The sequence below is a fragment of the Punica granatum genome, chromosome 4, assembly GCF_007655135.1.
Source record: "Punica granatum isolate Tunisia-2019 chromosome 4, ASM765513v2, whole genome shotgun sequence".
In the NCBI taxonomy this organism is placed as follows: Eukaryota; Viridiplantae; Streptophyta; class Magnoliopsida; order Myrtales; family Lythraceae; genus Punica; species Punica granatum.
Window position 1 is genome coordinate 9,932,991 of NC_045130.1, and position 16,265 is coordinate 9,949,255.

At 39.3% G+C, this 16,265-nt stretch overlaps 3 protein-coding genes across 12 annotated transcripts; all 3 read left to right on the top strand.

Moving 5' to 3' along the window:
• Positions 1–42: 42 nt before the first annotated feature.
• On the top strand, positions 43–2,390 carry LOC116203430 (peptide methionine sulfoxide reductase B3, chloroplastic-like). Of its 4 annotated transcripts, none has more exons than XM_031535149.1 (4): positions 43–198; positions 774–1,143; positions 1,696–1,852; positions 2,034–2,390. In XM_031535149.1, the coding sequence occupies exons 2-4, from the start codon at positions 797–799 to the stop codon at positions 2,196–2,198; spliced, it is 669 nt and encodes a 222-aa protein (XP_031391009.1). In that variant the 5' UTR covers positions 43–198; positions 774–796; the 3' UTR covers positions 2,199–2,390. The 4 variants fall into 4 exon arrangements, with proteins under 4 accessions (XP_031391009.1, XP_031391012.1, XP_031391011.1 ...); XM_031535152.1 differs by having other exon boundaries at positions 50–198; positions 841–1,143; XM_031535151.1 differs by having other exon boundaries at positions 57–198; positions 794–1,143.
• Positions 2,391–3,247: 857 nt separating this feature from the next.
• On the top strand, positions 3,248–10,214 carry LOC116203420 (K(+) efflux antiporter 3, chloroplastic). 4 transcript variants are annotated; one of them, XM_031535129.1, is made up of 20 exons: positions 3,248–3,576; positions 4,113–4,505; positions 4,671–4,772; positions 5,083–5,163; positions 5,879–5,980; positions 6,292–6,369; positions 6,773–6,841; positions 6,953–7,003; positions 7,082–7,195; positions 7,277–7,378; positions 7,469–7,603; positions 7,678–7,859; positions 7,967–8,102; positions 8,225–8,296; positions 8,393–8,494; positions 8,665–8,826; positions 9,034–9,123; positions 9,221–9,382; positions 9,700–9,927; positions 9,996–10,214. In XM_031535129.1, exons 1-19 carry the CDS (start codon positions 3,541–3,543, stop codon positions 9,901–9,903), a joined length of 2,373 nt encoding a protein of 790 aa, XP_031390989.1. In that variant the 5' UTR covers positions 3,248–3,540; the 3' UTR covers positions 9,904–9,927; positions 9,996–10,214. The 4 variants fall into 4 exon arrangements, with proteins under 4 accessions (XP_031390989.1, XP_031390988.1, XP_031390987.1 ...); XM_031535127.1 differs by having other exon boundaries at positions 3,250–3,576; positions 9,681–9,927; XM_031535128.1 differs by having other exon boundaries at positions 3,249–3,576; positions 9,700–10,214.
• Positions 10,215–10,646: 432 nt separating this feature from the next.
• On the top strand, positions 10,647–16,162 carry LOC116203421 (probable sphingolipid transporter spinster homolog 2). Of its 4 annotated transcripts, XM_031535130.1 has the most exons (17): positions 10,648–10,664; positions 10,858–11,044; positions 11,729–11,860; positions 11,968–12,069; positions 12,596–12,700; positions 12,798–12,873; positions 13,054–13,128; positions 13,218–13,320; positions 13,401–13,466; positions 13,655–13,727; positions 13,820–13,914; positions 13,996–14,072; positions 14,210–14,323; positions 14,752–14,871; positions 15,044–15,172; positions 15,272–15,350; positions 15,808–16,162. In XM_031535130.1, the coding sequence occupies exons 2-17, from the start codon at positions 10,884–10,886 to the stop codon at positions 15,933–15,935; spliced, it is 1,635 nt and encodes a 544-aa protein (XP_031390990.1). In that variant the 5' UTR covers positions 10,648–10,664; positions 10,858–10,883; the 3' UTR covers positions 15,936–16,162. The 4 variants fall into 4 exon arrangements, with proteins under 4 accessions (XP_031390992.1, XP_031390990.1, XP_031390991.1 ...); XM_031535132.1 differs by lacking the exon at positions 14,752–14,871 and having other exon boundaries at positions 10,647–10,664; XM_031535131.1 differs by lacking the exon at positions 10,648–10,664 and having other exon boundaries at positions 10,728–11,044.
• Positions 16,163–16,265: the final 103 nt, after the last annotated feature.

Genomic DNA, 16,265 nt, shown 5'->3' on the forward strand with positions numbered 1-16,265 from the left:
CTTTTAGGTATATTTACCAATTCAGCAAATATATATTCTGGGGGGTCTGCTGCCATTTGGCATGCTCAGAGCCGACATACTTGGCTTCCCTGCTGACCTCTAAACCCAATCCTCACCCCCTCACAGTCGCCGGGTAGGCCCTCTCTCTTTCTCTCTGAACATTTCAACTTCTTCAACTCCTCTCCGGGGATCGTGAAGGTACGTTCTTGATCCTTTTCCTTGCCTCATCAATCTCGTAACAGCCCATATGAGCTCGCTCATGGGATTGGTAACACTTGCCTTTAAATATTCAGTCCATTGATGTGCTTTTTCCCGGTTGATCATTTAATTTGGTGGCAGCTGATGTCTGCGCCAATTGGGTTCGTTTCAGTTTTCCTCCAAACTATGAAAATCTTAAAACTTTGGAGGGCATTTAGTTGGATGAAGGAATCTCTGTTAATTTGACGGTTGGCTCCGCTTTGTTGGTCTCGGGGAGCCTATCGATTTTGAGACCATAGGTTGATTGTCATTTTTCGTTGTGACGAGTCACCCGAATCGGTGAAAGTTCCATACATATTCGGCCTTTCTCAGTGATAACCGAATTGGCTTGAATGTCACCTTTTGGGTTCTGGTGATTACGAATCCAGCTGTGTGAATTCATTTAGAACAACCTGACGATTAAGCATGTTGCCACTGAGGTTGTAATTCTGTATGTGATATGTCTGGTACTGATTGGAAATTTCGGATGTGTATTGGACTTCACTGAACTTTATAAGTTGTAAAACTTAACTCAGCTATCGAGTCGCTATATCAGAGAATGGGCTTTCAAGCTCTCAATGTCTCGCCACTCTGTTCCACCAGGACGATTCTCGCTTGCCCACGAAGCAAACCTGCTCCCTCGAAGCTCCTCTCTCCCTTCATATCTCCCTCGAAGGCTGCAGTCCGTGCTCCTTTCAACAAGACCCAGTTTAGATTTTTGACGCCGAGACACTCAGCCTCTGCTACCGAGTTTTGTATTGGGTCTCCCCTCTTCATAAAGCGTGGCTTCCGTGGTGGGCTTGTAGTTGCCATGTCTGCACAGAGATCAGTCCAAAAGTCTGAGGGAGAGTGGAGGGCCATTTTGTCGCCGGAGCAGTTCCGGATTTTGAGGCAAAAAGGCACAGAGTAAGTTGGTTCAATTCTACCTGCGTAATTTGTTATAAAGTTTACCAACTCGTCTCACTTGTGGATGAAAATGTTAAATTTTGGTCATTTTGGTTCGGTCCTGCGCTTGCTTAGAGGATCAAAGTCTGATTGGGTTTTTTTGGTTTTACTTCTTTATCTGTGTTAGTTGGTAGAAAGTAGTTGGCTTCGATTAATTTGATGATTGATGACTAAGACTGTTTTTGTAGCTCCTTCATTCTGCGAGCAGCGTACAGATCATCAAAAAGTTAGTCGATTAATCTGTGCTGAGATGTAATCTACAAATTCACTTCGTGAAACCTCATGTAGGATTTGTCATTCCCATATGCATTCTCAAAGGCGGATTTGAGCTGATTCCCACATTTCATGAATGTGTGCATTTGATGAACTTCCTCAACTTGCTGCTTAGAAAATTACAATTAGCAGATAGTCACTAAGATGTAATAATATTAGGTAGAATATGCAAGAGTTCCAGTTTCCATCGTTGTGGTCCGAATCAATAAGTCTCATGTATCCATTTTCTGTCTGACTCAGGTACCCAGGAACTGGGAAATATGATAAGTATTTTGAAGAGGGAGTTTACGAATGTGCAGGATGTGGAACCCCTCTCTACAAATCTACGACAAAATTTAACTCGGGCTGTGGCTGGCCTGCTTTCTACGAAGGTCTGCCTGGAGCGATAAATTGCACCGTGAGTTCCTTTCCTCCTCTGCTGCGTTATTTTCTCCTTGAGTGCACATGGGACCTTTAGATGATAAATGAATTACCTTCCCCAAATCTGAAAAGTTTATAATGAGCCAGCCGTTAACCTTTAAGTTGGTAGGCCTCGCTTTTTGGGATGGATAACAAAGATTTTATCTTGCATTCTTCAGCCCGATCCGGATGGTATGAGAACTGAGATCACTTGCGCAGCTTGCGGAGGGCATCTGGGTCATGTTTTTAGAGGGGAAGGGTTCCCGACACCAACAAATGAGCGCCATTGCGTCAACAGTATTTCGCTCAAATTCGTCCCTGCAAATTCGGACTCTTCACTATGAGCTTGCACTACGAACATAGACGTACTACCTTCTCCGTACTCTTGTCTGTACATGGCCCTGAGTGAGTTGCTATGTAGTGGGAAACCCTGTTCGCTGTAATGATGAAATCATCTCATCACTGTCTCTCGTTTAACCTGTTGAAATGAAAATACCAGCTGCTGATCGTTTAATTACACATCGATCCTTTTGTCATGTTCTGTTCTTTCGGAATTCTGTTCCAAGAAAAAGGCCTTTCATGAATATAGAGTTTTCTATAGTGCTGAATCAGTGAGTGGAGAATCCTAGCTGCCCAGGTAGACAACAGACATGCAATAATCCGACAGCAAGCATATCACCGAAGACTCAAATTTAAGGTCTGATTCCATGTTGAATGAAATTATGAAAATAAAATACGCATCACCTGAAGGACGCCCAACTGCCAAGCTCGAACTCGTAATCGGAATCCTATGCTTATTAAGAAATGTAATACTAGCTCTATCAAATTGAGCATAGTTATATCGACAGAATGTTCGGATATTGCTGCTTTGCTTTGGTAGTTTAAACTATGGCTTTCGGGTTGATATGCTGAATGCGAGCAGAAGATTGATAATTAAGTCCGTGGATATTTGGGTCATTATATTGTTCGACAACACTGCCTAGTTAGCGGCGACTTTTCCCCCATCCAACAATTGAGGAAAGGAAAATTCACTTTCTCAGGCAATTAATTTGGACGAATGGTGGGGAAGGGAATTTGGTGTAATGACATAAGTCACCGTCGGAAAATCATAAGGCATTGTAATTGGTTCTCTTCAATGGGACTCTCTTTATTTAATTTTACTATTTCTATTGTTGTAGTTGATCATAGACCTCCCTTATCACAAAAAAAAAAAAAATTCTTCAGAAATGATTTACTATGGTTCCTTACCAATTATGTAATCCAGAATGATAAATTACGATTGGCTGTCGGGTATCTGCCACGTAGACACCAAATCATCCGGCGTTGGCCCTTCGCTTGTCGGAAGCTCGCCCCATCTTCCTCTCTTTTGGCTTCTTCCCGTCCAGAGGACGTAAAATTGCCAACTTTTCTCCTCTTCACGATTTCCCTTCCATTTCCTCCACAAAAGGCACCGTTCCCATCTCTCTCTCTCTCTCTCTCTAAACGAAGGAGCCCACAACCTGCGAACGTGTGGTCGCTCATCGTCCTCTACTTGGGTTCTGGTTTAAATTCACGGGAGACCCTGCAGAAGTATCTAATATCCGACAGTGCTGGCAATCAACCCCTTTTGAGCTTCTTGCTAAATACTTAGAGATGCCCTTTATCTTCTTCAAGTCAGTTGTTCTTGCGTCCTGAAAGAAAGCAGCAATGATAGAATCCATTATCTGTCACCAAGCCCCAAAAGTAAGCTCTCTACCTTTTTACTTGTACTCCTGCTTCTGGCTGATATTTTATTGGAATCAACGGATAAAAGAGTTGTATGTATTTGGGAATACTTGGTAAAAGTTGTGTTGAATTGACTGTGTTAAGACTTGTAAACTTCACCAGCAATTATACCATTGGGATATGAGTCATAAGACAGTGAAGTCAACAGGCTAAGCATGCTTCGGACTGTGAATGTTGTATCAGAACTCGGAAAAATATGCTTTCAAAAGTTATTTAGGATGAGAACAGCCATGCTTATACTCAGGGAGAAGTGGTCCATGCTCAAATAACTTACTAGTGCATTGTAGCCCTGAAGTGCTCCTTTCTTGTCTGGACAGTTCTACGTGTTCTTTTTGACAAATCTTGTATAAGATCACGCTTCAACAAGACATCCCCTGTTAAGTCCAATCTGATTCTGTCTAATTCATCACAGCGATGCACATTTTCAAATTTTCTGGTTCAGAAGATTGGGCATATTTGTGGTACTCTGCTCATTTTTCATAATTGTCTTGCAGGGCTATGATATAACGAAGCATGGAAATGCTTTCATGGCATACTCACGTCCAATGTCATGCCACTGTGGGCGGGCTTTAAACATTGTATGTACATATCACCTGCGAGCTCGTGTCCCGTTGTCATCCATAGCAAATTACCGCACAATTCATGGTCCTTCAGCTTCAGCACATCGATGTAGGCAGACTCAATTGTTAACTTCTTTTGGATTTGGTCAAAGAGGACTCTATCACACTAGTCATGGACCCAGTCCCGCTCAAAGATCGCGAGTACGTGCCTCATTGGATGTTGCCACTGCTGTTGATGTGATCAACGACTTGGGATTGGATACTCTAACATTCTTAGCTGTGACTGTCATGGTTGTTCCGACATTCAGGATTCTCAAAGCTAGCCCTGTAAGAATCATCTTCTTGTTGAAGTTCACTCTGACGGTTAAAAGACCATGACATTTTGTATCCTACTAAACAAGTATAAGTAAACTACAAAAGGCAATTCTTTGTTGTCAGATATTCAATTTTTGAATGCTACAGCAGTATTAACCATATGCTGTTTGTTTCCAGATACTTGGTTTCTTCTTTGCAGGAATTGTCCTTAATCAGTTTGGCCTAATAAGGAATCTGACTGACATCAAAGTTCTATCTGAATGGGGCATTCTTTTCTTGGTAAGTTTAATTACTTAAAGACATTACCGTTCCTGCAACTGCTAATCTTCTGAAACTAGTTTTATGTGACCATCACTTTATTGTGGTATCCTCATTGGTGATAGTGCACAACTTTTCTGACCCCTCGACACTTTCATCATGCATTTTAAATACAAATAAGATGCGTTAGGGCATTTACGAATTGAAATCTCCACGGATAGATCTGACCCTGACTTCTTGTCTTACTCATTTTCTTTTGTTCCTTAATATTCATGTCATGATTAAAGATCAATTGGTAATCAACATATTCATCCTATAATTTTTTTTTCAGCTATTTGAGATGGGCTTAGAGCTATCGCTTGCACGACTAAAAGCTCTTGCAAAATTTGCCTTTGGCATGGGACTGACTCAGGTAACAGCCCAACCTACTGAAATGTTGTCTTCATTGGGTGAATAGAGGTATCCCATATTACTAAAACAGAAAGTTCATTATCTGCAACTAACTAAATGTCAAATCTATGAAGCGTGGACCTACTTTTTGCAATTCGTTCAGATAATCTGAGAACTGTTTTTAGCAGTAGATTGATTCTTCAATCAATTGGGCCATGAAGGCAGTTAAGATAGGTTTCAAGGTTAAGCTATATTTTTTATCTAGAGCTTGGTTCAAATAATGTGAAATGAAGATCTTTGTTGTGTCATTGGTTTTCATGGCAGTCAGACTGAAAGAATCTATTACTTAGGGGAATCAATATCGTAATAGCTTTGTCCATTTAGGGTTCAGTAGAGAATTGGAATAAACTTAAAAGTGCCATTGTATTAAATGCAGGTGAATTAGATGTTTATTACTGTCATTCAAATTTAACAGATGTCCCAGTCTGCCAGTTCTGTAATCACTGACTTTCTATGCCTTTTAATTATTTCTTGAAACAGCATTTTTTATTTTTTTTGCCCCCCTAGATGTACCATGAAACAGCGTCTTTGTTTTGTTGAGAAATGAGACTGGATTCTTTCCTTATAAGGTTGAATAGTTTATTGGCACGTTTTCTTGTTTTATATAATTGTTAGTAATTATAGTCTATTACTGGTTTGAGGTTTGAACTTAACTTATTATTTGTTTACTTTTGAAGGTTGTATTGTCTACTCTTGCTTTCACAGCATTCGAACTTCCACCTAATGGGGCTGTAGGAACCAGAATTCTAGAGTTCCTTTTCCACTCAAGGCCAGATTTGGTGGGTCCTGTTTCGTTGATTTGAATCATATTGGTGTAGTATCTGAAAGAATGACATCTTCAATGTGCTGAATTGGGCTGTGCTCATAACAAACGATTTAATCCTATTACTTGTACTTTCTGCTGCTACTTATTATCTCTGAATGCACCCCTTGGAATTCTTTATCCCATATTATTCTTAAATAATTGGCATTTTTTGCTCAGCGGGTCTTCTATGATGTATCTACACTCAATCTGGAAACTCACCCACAGTGAAACTTTTTAGTATAGCTTATGCTGACTTTGATCTCTATCTTAATGAATTCTACGCAGGTTAATATCAGAAGTGTGGATGAAGCTATAGTGATTGGTGCCGCTTTGTCCCTGTCTTCTTCTGCTTTTGTCCTGCAGGTATTCTAATTACAGATTATTGTGATGATCTTCCTGTTTACCATAACAAGTTCGTTCTGTGGGCTGGTTTGTGAAATTGAAATCTCTTCTTCCTATTGTTGAACTTTTCCCTGTCAAGAACACTCAAAGAGCCCTGTACACAGTTTTTGTGGGAAAGAAAATGTGAGAATGGACTTTGTTGCTATGAGAGCTTTTATTTGCCCCCGGTAATTTGCTTAAATTAGCCTTTCTTTTGTTATATGTCTCACAATATTTTCATCATAATATTTTTCCTAGCTCCATCAATACTTTTTTTTTTTGATCGAGGGGGAGAAGTATCCATAAATAATTGTTAACAGGCAGAAAGTGTTCTTTGTAATGTGAGGAGGCTCTAATTATAGAGCTTATGAAACATAATATATAGCTTCTTGCAGAGAAAGGTGAGCTAGCAACCAGATTTGGCTCTGCAACGCTGGGGATTCTTCTTCTACAGGTGGGACTTATTTATTATCTTCTTTCCACTTCAAATTTGCTAGGGATGTCCTGTAAACAAGAAGATACATGACTGCAGTAATTCTATGAGAATTTTACTCAATATTTGCAGGACATTGCAGTCGTCCCGCTTTTGGTCGTACTTCCTATTTTAGAGAGTCAGGTATGAACTTCTCTTCCTCTCACGTGATTATTTTTACTGATGAGAAATTTGTACTTATTAGAATTTAACTTTATGCAGAATTTGGTAGAGGAGAGTATTTTGCCGATGCTTGCTCAAGAAAGCCTGAAGGCTTTACTCGGCTTGGGATTGCTATCTTTAGGAGGAAAGTACCTGCTTAGGCGAGTTTTCGAGGTGTGCTATGACCTGTTTTCTGAATTAACTCTTTATTTTTTAAAACTGCTGCAAATTTTCACTGAAGTTTAGTAAGTCTAGGTTGTTGCTGAAGCAAGGAGCTCTGAAGCTTTCGTTGCTCTCTGCCTGCTAACGGTTGCTGGGACTTCACTTATAACCCAGAAGTTGGGTTTCAGCGACACTGTTAGTATCTCTTCCCAGAAAGTTCCTCTACACCCAATCTTTTTTCTTTAGACTTGTATCTTTACTCGAAGTAACTTGTTCAATTTGCAGCTTGGAGCTTTTCTTGCTGGGGCCATATTGGCGGAAACAAATTTCAGAACACAAATTGAAGCAGATATACGGCCTTTCAGAGGCTTACTTCTTGGGTTGTTCTTTGTGACGACTGGGACTTCAATTGACATGCAGGTGTCTGCTCAGTGAAATTTCATTTTTTTCTCTGCCAAACTTTGCAAATATGTGCTTGAATATGGTCCTTGCAGCTGCTCATCCGAGAGTGGCCCAATGTCCTCGCACTTCTTGGAGGTTTGATTGTTATCAAGACATTAATCATAACAACAATAGGTCCTCGTGTTGGACTCACCCTACAAGAAAGTGTAAGAATTGGGTTGCTTCTATCACAAGGAGGGGAGTTTGGATTCGTTGTCTTCTCCTTAGCTAACAGGTCTATAATTACTTGCTATTGAAGTTGAAGTTTGGCGTTATTATTTGGCTTCAGTGTGCAGAATACTAATTATTGGGTCATAAAAATTTGGCCCTTTGTTGGAACAGGCTTGGCGTGCTACCTCTGGAGCTTAACAAGCTCCTCATAATAGTTGTGGTGCTCTCTATGGCACTAACGCCTTTACTTAATGAAGTTGGGAAAAGGGCTGCTGACTTTATTGATGATAAGTTGGATTCTGAGGATGTAAGTTTAGAATAAAACTCTCTTCTTTTTCCTTTTTCTTCAGTAAAATGACTGAACGGTACTGTGAATAAGATTTTATAGTGTAGTATATAAAGTTTCTTACTTCAAATATCAAATTCTAGCAAAATGTCGAGGCGGTCAATTTTGACGCTAGAGAACCTGTTGTGATCCTTGGATTCGGCCAAATGGGTCAGGTACTATTAAACATCAACTTTTACTTCGGTCCGTCGGTAGCATCATTTTTTTTTTCTTTTTTTTTAATTCAGACTCGTAATCTTGCTCATATGCAGGTTCTTGCCAATTTCTTGTCTGCCCCCTTGGCTTCTGGAATTGATGGAGATCTCTCTGGATGGCCTTACATTGCCTTTGACCTCAATCCTTCTGTAGTAAAGGTAGGTGTCAAGGCCTCTCTTTTTCTTGTTAATCTGAAATAATAATTATCATTGCAGTGATCAATAATACGGAGATGCAATTTGTTACTCATTCTTTGAAAGTTGTAGTGGATCCAACCTCATAGGCTCTCTGCTCACTGAGTTAAATCTCTTTTCTTCTTTGCTTTTAGGCATCGAGGAAACTCGGCTTTCCGATTCTATATGGTGATGGATCACGCCCAACTGTGTTGCTGTCTGCTGGGATCTCTTCTCCGAAAGCTGTCATGGTGATGTATACCGGAAAGAAGCGGACAATCGAGGCTGTTCAAAGACTACGTCTCGCCTTCCCAGCAGTATATTCTCTCTCTCTCTTTCTCTCTCTCTCTCTCTCTCTCTCTCACGTGCACACACACACACATAGCCCCACTTGTTGCTCTTGTCCAACAGTTGATGCTTCAGCACAATGCTTACTGTTATTTAAATCGTAATCACAAAAGACTTAAATTTGATCTGCCACATTTTCCACTTAATGCTCACTGATAATCTTTTTCACTCCATAGGTTCCGATCTATGCACGAGCCCAAGACGTGACACATCTGCTAGATCTCAAGAAAGCAGGTGCTACAGATGCTATTCTGGAAAATGCCGAGGTAACAAGGAAAAAAAAGAACTGAATTTTGTTTAATATATATTCATCTTGGACCCTCAGGAAGTCTGATGAATAAAGTTTAATTTATTTCCATACAGACAAGCCTGCAGCTTGGATCCAAGCTCTTGAAAGGTTTCGGTGTGATGTCCGATGATGTAACGTTTCTCAGTAAGCTTGTCCGAGACTCCATGGAGCTACAGGGCCAAGATGCTCTCAGTAAAGGTGTTGGTCGGGAAATTAATATCATGAAGCCACTTCAGGTACTGATTAATTTTGGTCCAAGCATTTTAGAATGGTTTGATCAACTGTGAAGTATCCTCGATACTACTTCCTTCAAAGAAATTTGTTTCTTTCTTGCTTCTCAATGTGAACCCCAGTATCAAACTCCCGTTTTAAATGGAACATCTTTTTATCTCCTCAACTACTTGCTTAACATGTACGATTTTCTGTCAAGAATTCTATTTATTTAGTTTGAGCACTTGGTTATCTCTTTTTAGTAAGCTTAGAAACTTTTATGCTTCATGTGATTTTACTTGTTTTGGCCCCCTCCTTCTGAAGGTGAGAGTTGCTGATGTAGTTAGGAGAAAAGACCCGATTCCATCAAGTTCACGCGGAGATGAAGCATCCAAAGCATGCCAGCCAGTTGCAGAAGACGAGACACTCCCTCCAGTGCAGGTGGATCGGAAAGAACATACTGAAGATCACCAGCAGTCACAGGAGAATGGCGTCTCCTTTGCTCTATCTGCTGATGCTCTGGCTGAGAAAAATGCGCAGCACGTGAATAACAGTAGAGAAGTGCATTAAGGTCGATCCTTAAATACATTTTTATTCTTTACCTTTACCCGACTAATTTATAGCTCTCCCCAAAACTAGGTCAAATGGAAGTCTCAATTTTGGTCTGAGACTGCGAGAAAAGAGACGTGGAGTGGAGAATCTTCTTTGTTTTCTATGGTGATTTACTGCGAATTCGCTAAGATGGACCGGAATATCTCATTGTAAGGCAATTTATTCAGATAGAATGTAACAATATGTTGTACATAAGTGAATTCCATTTATATGATATTCAAGAATATTACTAGTTCAGTCTGTACATTTAACAGGCGTCGGATCCCATGCATTTATAGCATATACTCTGTTCTCATGTCATTAAAAACCCTACCCAAAATGGTCATATTCTTCGTATTTGGTTTAGCAAACTCGATGCACTTTTAGTGGTAATGCGAAATTAGTACTTTCGCCAAGATATATTGCAGCACTTTATTTATAATTTAGGAATTGCACATCCATCCGAAACACTTCATGGTTAAGACAAGTCGATAGAAATGGAATTAATCTCGTTCTACCGGGAACAATATCCAAAGGCCAAACCAAGAGATTTAGCAGTTGGAATGCAAGCAAAGGCCCGCCAAACTAAAAAGCGTGGAACCTTACGGCCGAAGAAAAAGCATCTGAAAGCATCTGAAAGAACAGAGGAAAAGCATCTTCAAGATTCTTTAGCTTTGATGAATGTTTGTTAAGCAGAAATCATCAGTCAATGTTGAAGTAATTGATCCTTCTAAGCCTTTGTCATCTCCTCAACCCTCAGAAGAGAAGGGAAATGGCAAAATCAGAAAAAAAAAAAAAAAAAAAAAAAACCCGACAAGGGAACAAGAAAAGAATCTTAAAAGACCAGGAGCTGTTGTTCTTCTTCTTCCTCTTCCTCAACTAACATTCCACGTCCAAATCTACGTCACAGGGTAGGAGAAAGTTTTCATCTTCGACATGGATTTGCTGAAAAAAATGCACGAATGCCACATGAACAACAGCAGCGGAAAGCAACTAAATTTTGCAGAGGAAACGAAGGGTTCACCGGAGACAGACATGGCTGAGGCCGCTTCAACCTCCCCTTCCTCGACCAACCCTTCTTGGTTCAGTCCACAGAGGTACTCTCAGGACAATCTTTGTCGCTATTGTTTTTGTGGGTTGCTCGCAGACTGGAGAATACAGATAATGGTGATTCTGACGCGTCTGCGAGATACCCTTTTTGTGCCCTAATTGACTGGAATGTGGTGTTTAATTCTTGGGTGAAGCTGCCTTGGTTCTGGTCGCCCCGTGATAATGCAGTTGAGACCATAACAGTTTGTTCTTTTCGGACCTGAGGAGATCAAAAATGTTTGTTGAGTGTGCTGATTGGTGATAATTTGGTTTCTCGTTCGTTTGCAAGCAAAAGAATTTGTGGGTAGCATTGAGTTTTGGGCAAAACCGCTACAGATTTTGGCTTTCATTTTGACTCAATGTACCAAATATTTAACCAAATATAGCATGAATATAGGGCAGTTTCAAAGATATCAACACGATAACTAGTTTTCAAGCTTTAAGAATTTGGTTCGTATTGCCCTGCAATTGATATCACCTTGTGCTATTTTGGATGAAAATGAGAGTGTAAGTGTTGAGATATAAGAGGCGGAAACGATCACTGGGCAACTGCACAGTACAACTACACCTATTAACCATATCCAACGACTTAATATCATATATTAGTTCTCTCATGATCCAATAGGCAGTACAATTGCCAATTGCTTCTTCACTATGACATGATAAATGCTTTCATGGCGTAATGTTTGCAGGCTTCTAGTCATATTTTGCATCATTAACATGATAAATTATGTCGATCGTGGAGCCATAGCGAGCAATGGTGTGAATGGAAGCCTTGGGACATGCTCGGAGAGTGGGACTTGCACATCTGGTAGTGGAATACAGTAAGACTTGGCTAATTTTTTTTTAAAATAGATTATTCCTACCTTAATTTTCAAATAGATGCTGTTTCTGCTGAAATTTCAACCTCTTTCTTGTTTTGTATTTACAGAGGGGATTTCAATTTGGATAACTTTGAAGATGGAGTTCTATCATCTGCTTTTATGGTTGGACTGCTTATTGCTTCTCCAATATTTGCATCAATAGCAAAAAGGTAAGAGGAGATACTTTTGCTGTATTCTCTTAGTAGTGCTGAGTGTATCATGGTACCTGTTTGGAGATGTAATATTACGCCATATTTAGTGGAATCGGTTATTGTTATAAAATGAAAGAAAGGTGTACAAGTTGACTAGGAATTGAATGTGATAAGATAACTTGGAGCATTTGCAGACTATGTCTGAAAACTGCATCCGAAATTTTTTTCTGAAGTAAATATTCATAAATTATATACAACATAATGTGGAAGTGTTATAAAATGTCCTTGGGGCGAGTTTTATGCTTTTAGGAAGAGCAATCTGTTTGACTGAGAAGATTTTCTGGAAATACGCTGTGAGCTTTTAATTTTCTAAGTATGAACCAATGTTTGGGAGAAATTTCCCTTCTTTAACTACTTATAGTTTCATAAAAAAAAAAAATTCTTATAGTTTAACTGACTTTGAAATTGGAAAATTATACAACTAGATTTTTGTTGTTCATGTTAAGAGTTCATCCTTACTAACCTTTTGCCTCCAATCCTGCAGAATTAATCCTTTTAGGCTCATTGGGGTTGGATTGTCAGTGTGGACTGCTGCAGTCATTGGATGTGGCTTCTCATTTGATTTTTGGTCCATTGCAATTTGCCGCATGTAAATGCTCCAATTTCCCTGCTGTTTCGGTATTTTCTCATGCAGCACCTGAGTATGACTTAATGCCATTCATTTGCTTATTCTGTGGTTGTTCTAGGTTTGTTGGTGTTGGTGAAGCTTCTTTCATAAGTCTTGCAGCTCCATTTATTGATGATAATGCCCCAATAGATCAGGTTTCCCTTCTTCCTTTTCCAAATCTGTTGGAATAAAAAGTGCTCCTCTGTGTTTTTTGATTGTGAACTGACAAATATCTTCTATCTTAATTATCTGGAAAAAGAATAACATCTTCCCCAATCAAATCTCTTCTTTAATTTGTATCACTCCACGCTTTTAATACTCATTGATTATTTCAGAAAACTGCTTGGCTGGCGATATTTTACATGTGCATACCGACTGGGTACGCACTTGGCTACATTTATGGAGGACTTGTAAGTTCAATGCTTTCTTTCCTCTTCTCTCTGACTATTAATCCAATTTTTATTTTTTCATCTTAATCAACTTTCTCCTGAATTCATAGGTAGGTAGCCATTTGAATTGGCGTTTTGCATTCTTTGGGGAGGCAATTCTGATGATACCTTTCGCATTCCTGGGCTTCATCATGAAACCGTTGCAATTAAAAGGTTCTAATTGCTTTTTATGATTTTTTTATGATATCACATTATGTTGCACCCTGATCTTCTGAACTGTTTGTCAAGTGCAGGTTTTGCTCCTCGTGAATCGAGTAAAGCACAGACAGCAATAGAGACTGTTGGAATTGAAACTCAAGGTACTGCAGCCTTAACAATCCTCCATAATTGTTGTTTCAGCAAGCAGATGACGAACATTGATGATATCTGATCGGCAGAATGATTATATCTGATATCAAAAACGATTATTGTACTAATGACTAATTCCTTTGTTTACGATGGATTTTTTATGACGGTTGTGATCATTCATTGAGATGTTTAATGTTAGATGTGGAGGTCAAGAATGACGACTTATCCACAAAGCACGAAGCCAGGGGTAAACACTCGAATAAATCTGCCCAGTAAGGTTTTCATATTACGATGCCCTGACATTGTGTTAACTTAATATAGAGGCATCTGAATCTATTTCCTTTCTGTATCTTTCTGGCTAAAGGTCAGGAGTCTCCTACAGCTTGGAGCATTTCTCTGATTTCCTGAGAGACATGAGAGTTCTTTTGAGTGAGAAGGTCTATGTCGTGAATGTTCTAGGTAATTTTCTCTTCTCATCATGTTCCTTAACAAGAAGAATGTACTTGTTGACCTAATTTGGAGCTACAATTGACTGTTCAGGTTCCGTAGCGTACAACTTTGTGTTGGGGGCGTACTCTTACTGGGGACCTAAGGCCGGTTATTCTATCTACAACATGGTATGTTCTCACCAGGTCAATGTTCCTTGCCCAGTGGGAAAGAAAAAGCTTAAACTGGGAAACAGATCATCTTGACCAGAAAATAGCCGGAGGCATCATATATCTCTCATAATTGTTTTGCACATTCCTTTTTGCAGAGGAATGCAGATTATATATTTGGAGGAATCACAGTTGTCTGTGGAATTTTTGGAACTTTAGCAGGAGGCTTTGTTCTCGATTACATGAATTCAACTATTCCCAATGCTTTCAAGGTGAAAAGTCTTCCCCCTACTCCTTTCTGAGCTATTATCTTGTTAGGCACTCTAAGAAATTTGTTGAGGTCAGCATACAAACATGATTTGCCCAAAATATGGAATATAAATTTATGGTCGAGGTAAATAAATGAATTTTGAGCTTGCATTTGCTGGTACATGCTTGTATTCTTTGAAGGATCGATCAGAATGAGTAACCTTAATAGATGCAAACCAGGGCTTGTGACGAAATTGCTCACGCATTTCATTTTTCAGGTTCTATGATTTTTTCCCCCTTTTTAATATGTGGAGTAACTTTGCAAAGTTAATCAATCAAGTGGTTTCAAGACCATAATCTGAAAATAAATGAATAGTCATTTTTTCAGTCAATTTACCTTGTAAGCTTTGACAATTCACGTACAACTTTCTAATATAAACATATGCTTCAGCTAGTTTCAGCAGCAACTTTTGCTGGTGCCATATGTTGCTTCACTGCCTTTTGTTTCAAGAACATGTATCCCTTCCTTGTTCTATTCGCAATTGGCGAGCTCCTGGTCTTTGCAACTCAGGTAGTTACTCTTTCAGAAGGAATAAGAAAAACTCTTTCTATTTCCTTTTATAATCTACAACATTATTCATTTGAATAGGAATTTGCCCACACTGAATTTGTTTTGTCATAACTGCGGCATTGTTTTCCCTAGACTTCTTCTTGAACTATTATCTTTCTTAAACATTTTGCAGGGACCTGTAAATTTTATAAATCTTCACTGTGTAAAACCTAGTCTTAGAGCACTATCCATGGCAATGGCCACAGTTTCGATTCACATCTTCGGAGATGTTCCTTCCTCACCCCTTGTCGGAGTTCTTCAGGTTACGACTCTTTCCCCCATTAAGATGTCCGAGAATTGATATTTCTGGTTTGCCATCAAAGGAATGATTATTGAACAATTGGTCGAAATAATCCTGCAGGATTATGTGAACAACTGGAGGGAGACTGCTCTTATTCTCACAGCTATCTTGTTTCCAGCAGCAGGAATTTGGTTTATAGGTAACTTAATGATCTATATACATCTAAAGCACCTTGCTCTGATTTCCATTCAGTTTTTGTTGACCTTATATTGTTTACGCCCATTCAAAGGCCATTCCCCACAATAAACCAGTCTGAAATAATGTTATTGGGGTGAACAATGAGAATGCATCTTTAGCTATATCTTACCTTTTTCAATATTGTTATCATGGTGTATTTTGTACTCTAATGGAAAAGTAATGCAGTTCCGTGATATTGTTTGTTCAGAGTCCCTCCCTGACCAAACGGAAAAATTAGACCCATTTCATAAGAATGAATAGGGAAGAAGTGGAATGGAATTGTGGTTATTTATAGTTACTACAAGATGTTCTTGTTCATGCCAAACGTGGAATTGTGATTGCAATTTGCTGCAACCTATGGTTGGTTCCTGTCTTTATTTACTTTCATACATCTTGACTTTCATGTTGCCTCATGCCAGGAATATTTCTGAGGAGCGTGGATAGGTTCAATGAAGACAGTGAGTCAAGGCTTATTGAGACAGATGGGTCAAACACAACCCCATTGCTTGAAGAGAATCCTGCAGAAACAACGGATGATGCCAGATGATATATGCCCACAAGGAACCCAAAAGATCAGTTTGGGAAATGCGGGTTACATTTTACTTTCTGACTTTTGGCTTTACAAAGATTTCTGTCTATCCTTCAACTATTCGATACAGCAAACAGTGAGGAATTTGTGGAATTTGGCTGTCAGAAATTCCTCTCTTCTCTGTAAATTCTCTACTGTAAATAGACATCTCCAACAGTTTACGTGCGACCTCCTCTTCTAATTTTTCTCCCAATTGTTCACAGAATTATTCCCAGACGAGCCGACCCATTATTGAAAATAAAATTAAAGATGAAATGCAGGGAAGAGTTTTTCCTTGGAAAAAAAGTC

Excerpts from the sequence above, each read along its gene's own strand:
- LOC116203430 (XM_031535149.1), top strand. The coding sequence starts at position 797 with ATGGGCTTTCAAGCTCTCAATGTCTCGCCACTCTGTTCCACCAGGACG. Across the intron at positions 1,144-1,695 it reads TTGAGGCAAAAAGGCACAGA|GTACCCAGGAACTGGGAAAT; the intron begins GTAAGTTGGTTC and ends TGTCTGACTCAG. Across the intron at positions 1,853-2,033 it reads CTGGAGCGATAAATTGCACC|CCCGATCCGGATGGTATGAG; the intron begins GTGAGTTCCTTT and ends TGCATTCTTCAG.
- LOC116203420 (XM_031535127.1), top strand. The coding sequence starts at position 3,541 with ATGATAGAATCCATTATCTGTCACCAAGCCCCAAAA. Across the intron at positions 3,577-4,112 it reads TCTGTCACCAAGCCCCAAAA|GGCTATGATATAACGAAGCA; the intron begins GTAAGCTCTCTA and ends ATTGTCTTGCAG. Across the intron at positions 8,103-8,224 it reads ATAAGTTGGATTCTGAGGAT|CAAAATGTCGAGGCGGTCAA; the intron begins GTAAGTTTAGAA and ends ATCAAATTCTAG.
- LOC116203421 (XM_031535130.1), top strand. The coding sequence starts at position 10,884 with ATGGATTTGCTGAAAAAAATGCACGAATGCCACATGAACAACAGCAGC. Across the intron at positions 12,874-13,053 it reads ATAATGCCCCAATAGATCAG|AAAACTGCTTGGCTGGCGAT; the intron begins GTTTCCCTTCTT and ends TGATTATTTCAG. Across the intron at positions 14,324-14,751 it reads CTATTCCCAATGCTTTCAAG|CTAGTTTCAGCAGCAACTTT; the intron begins GTGAAAAGTCTT and ends CATATGCTTCAG.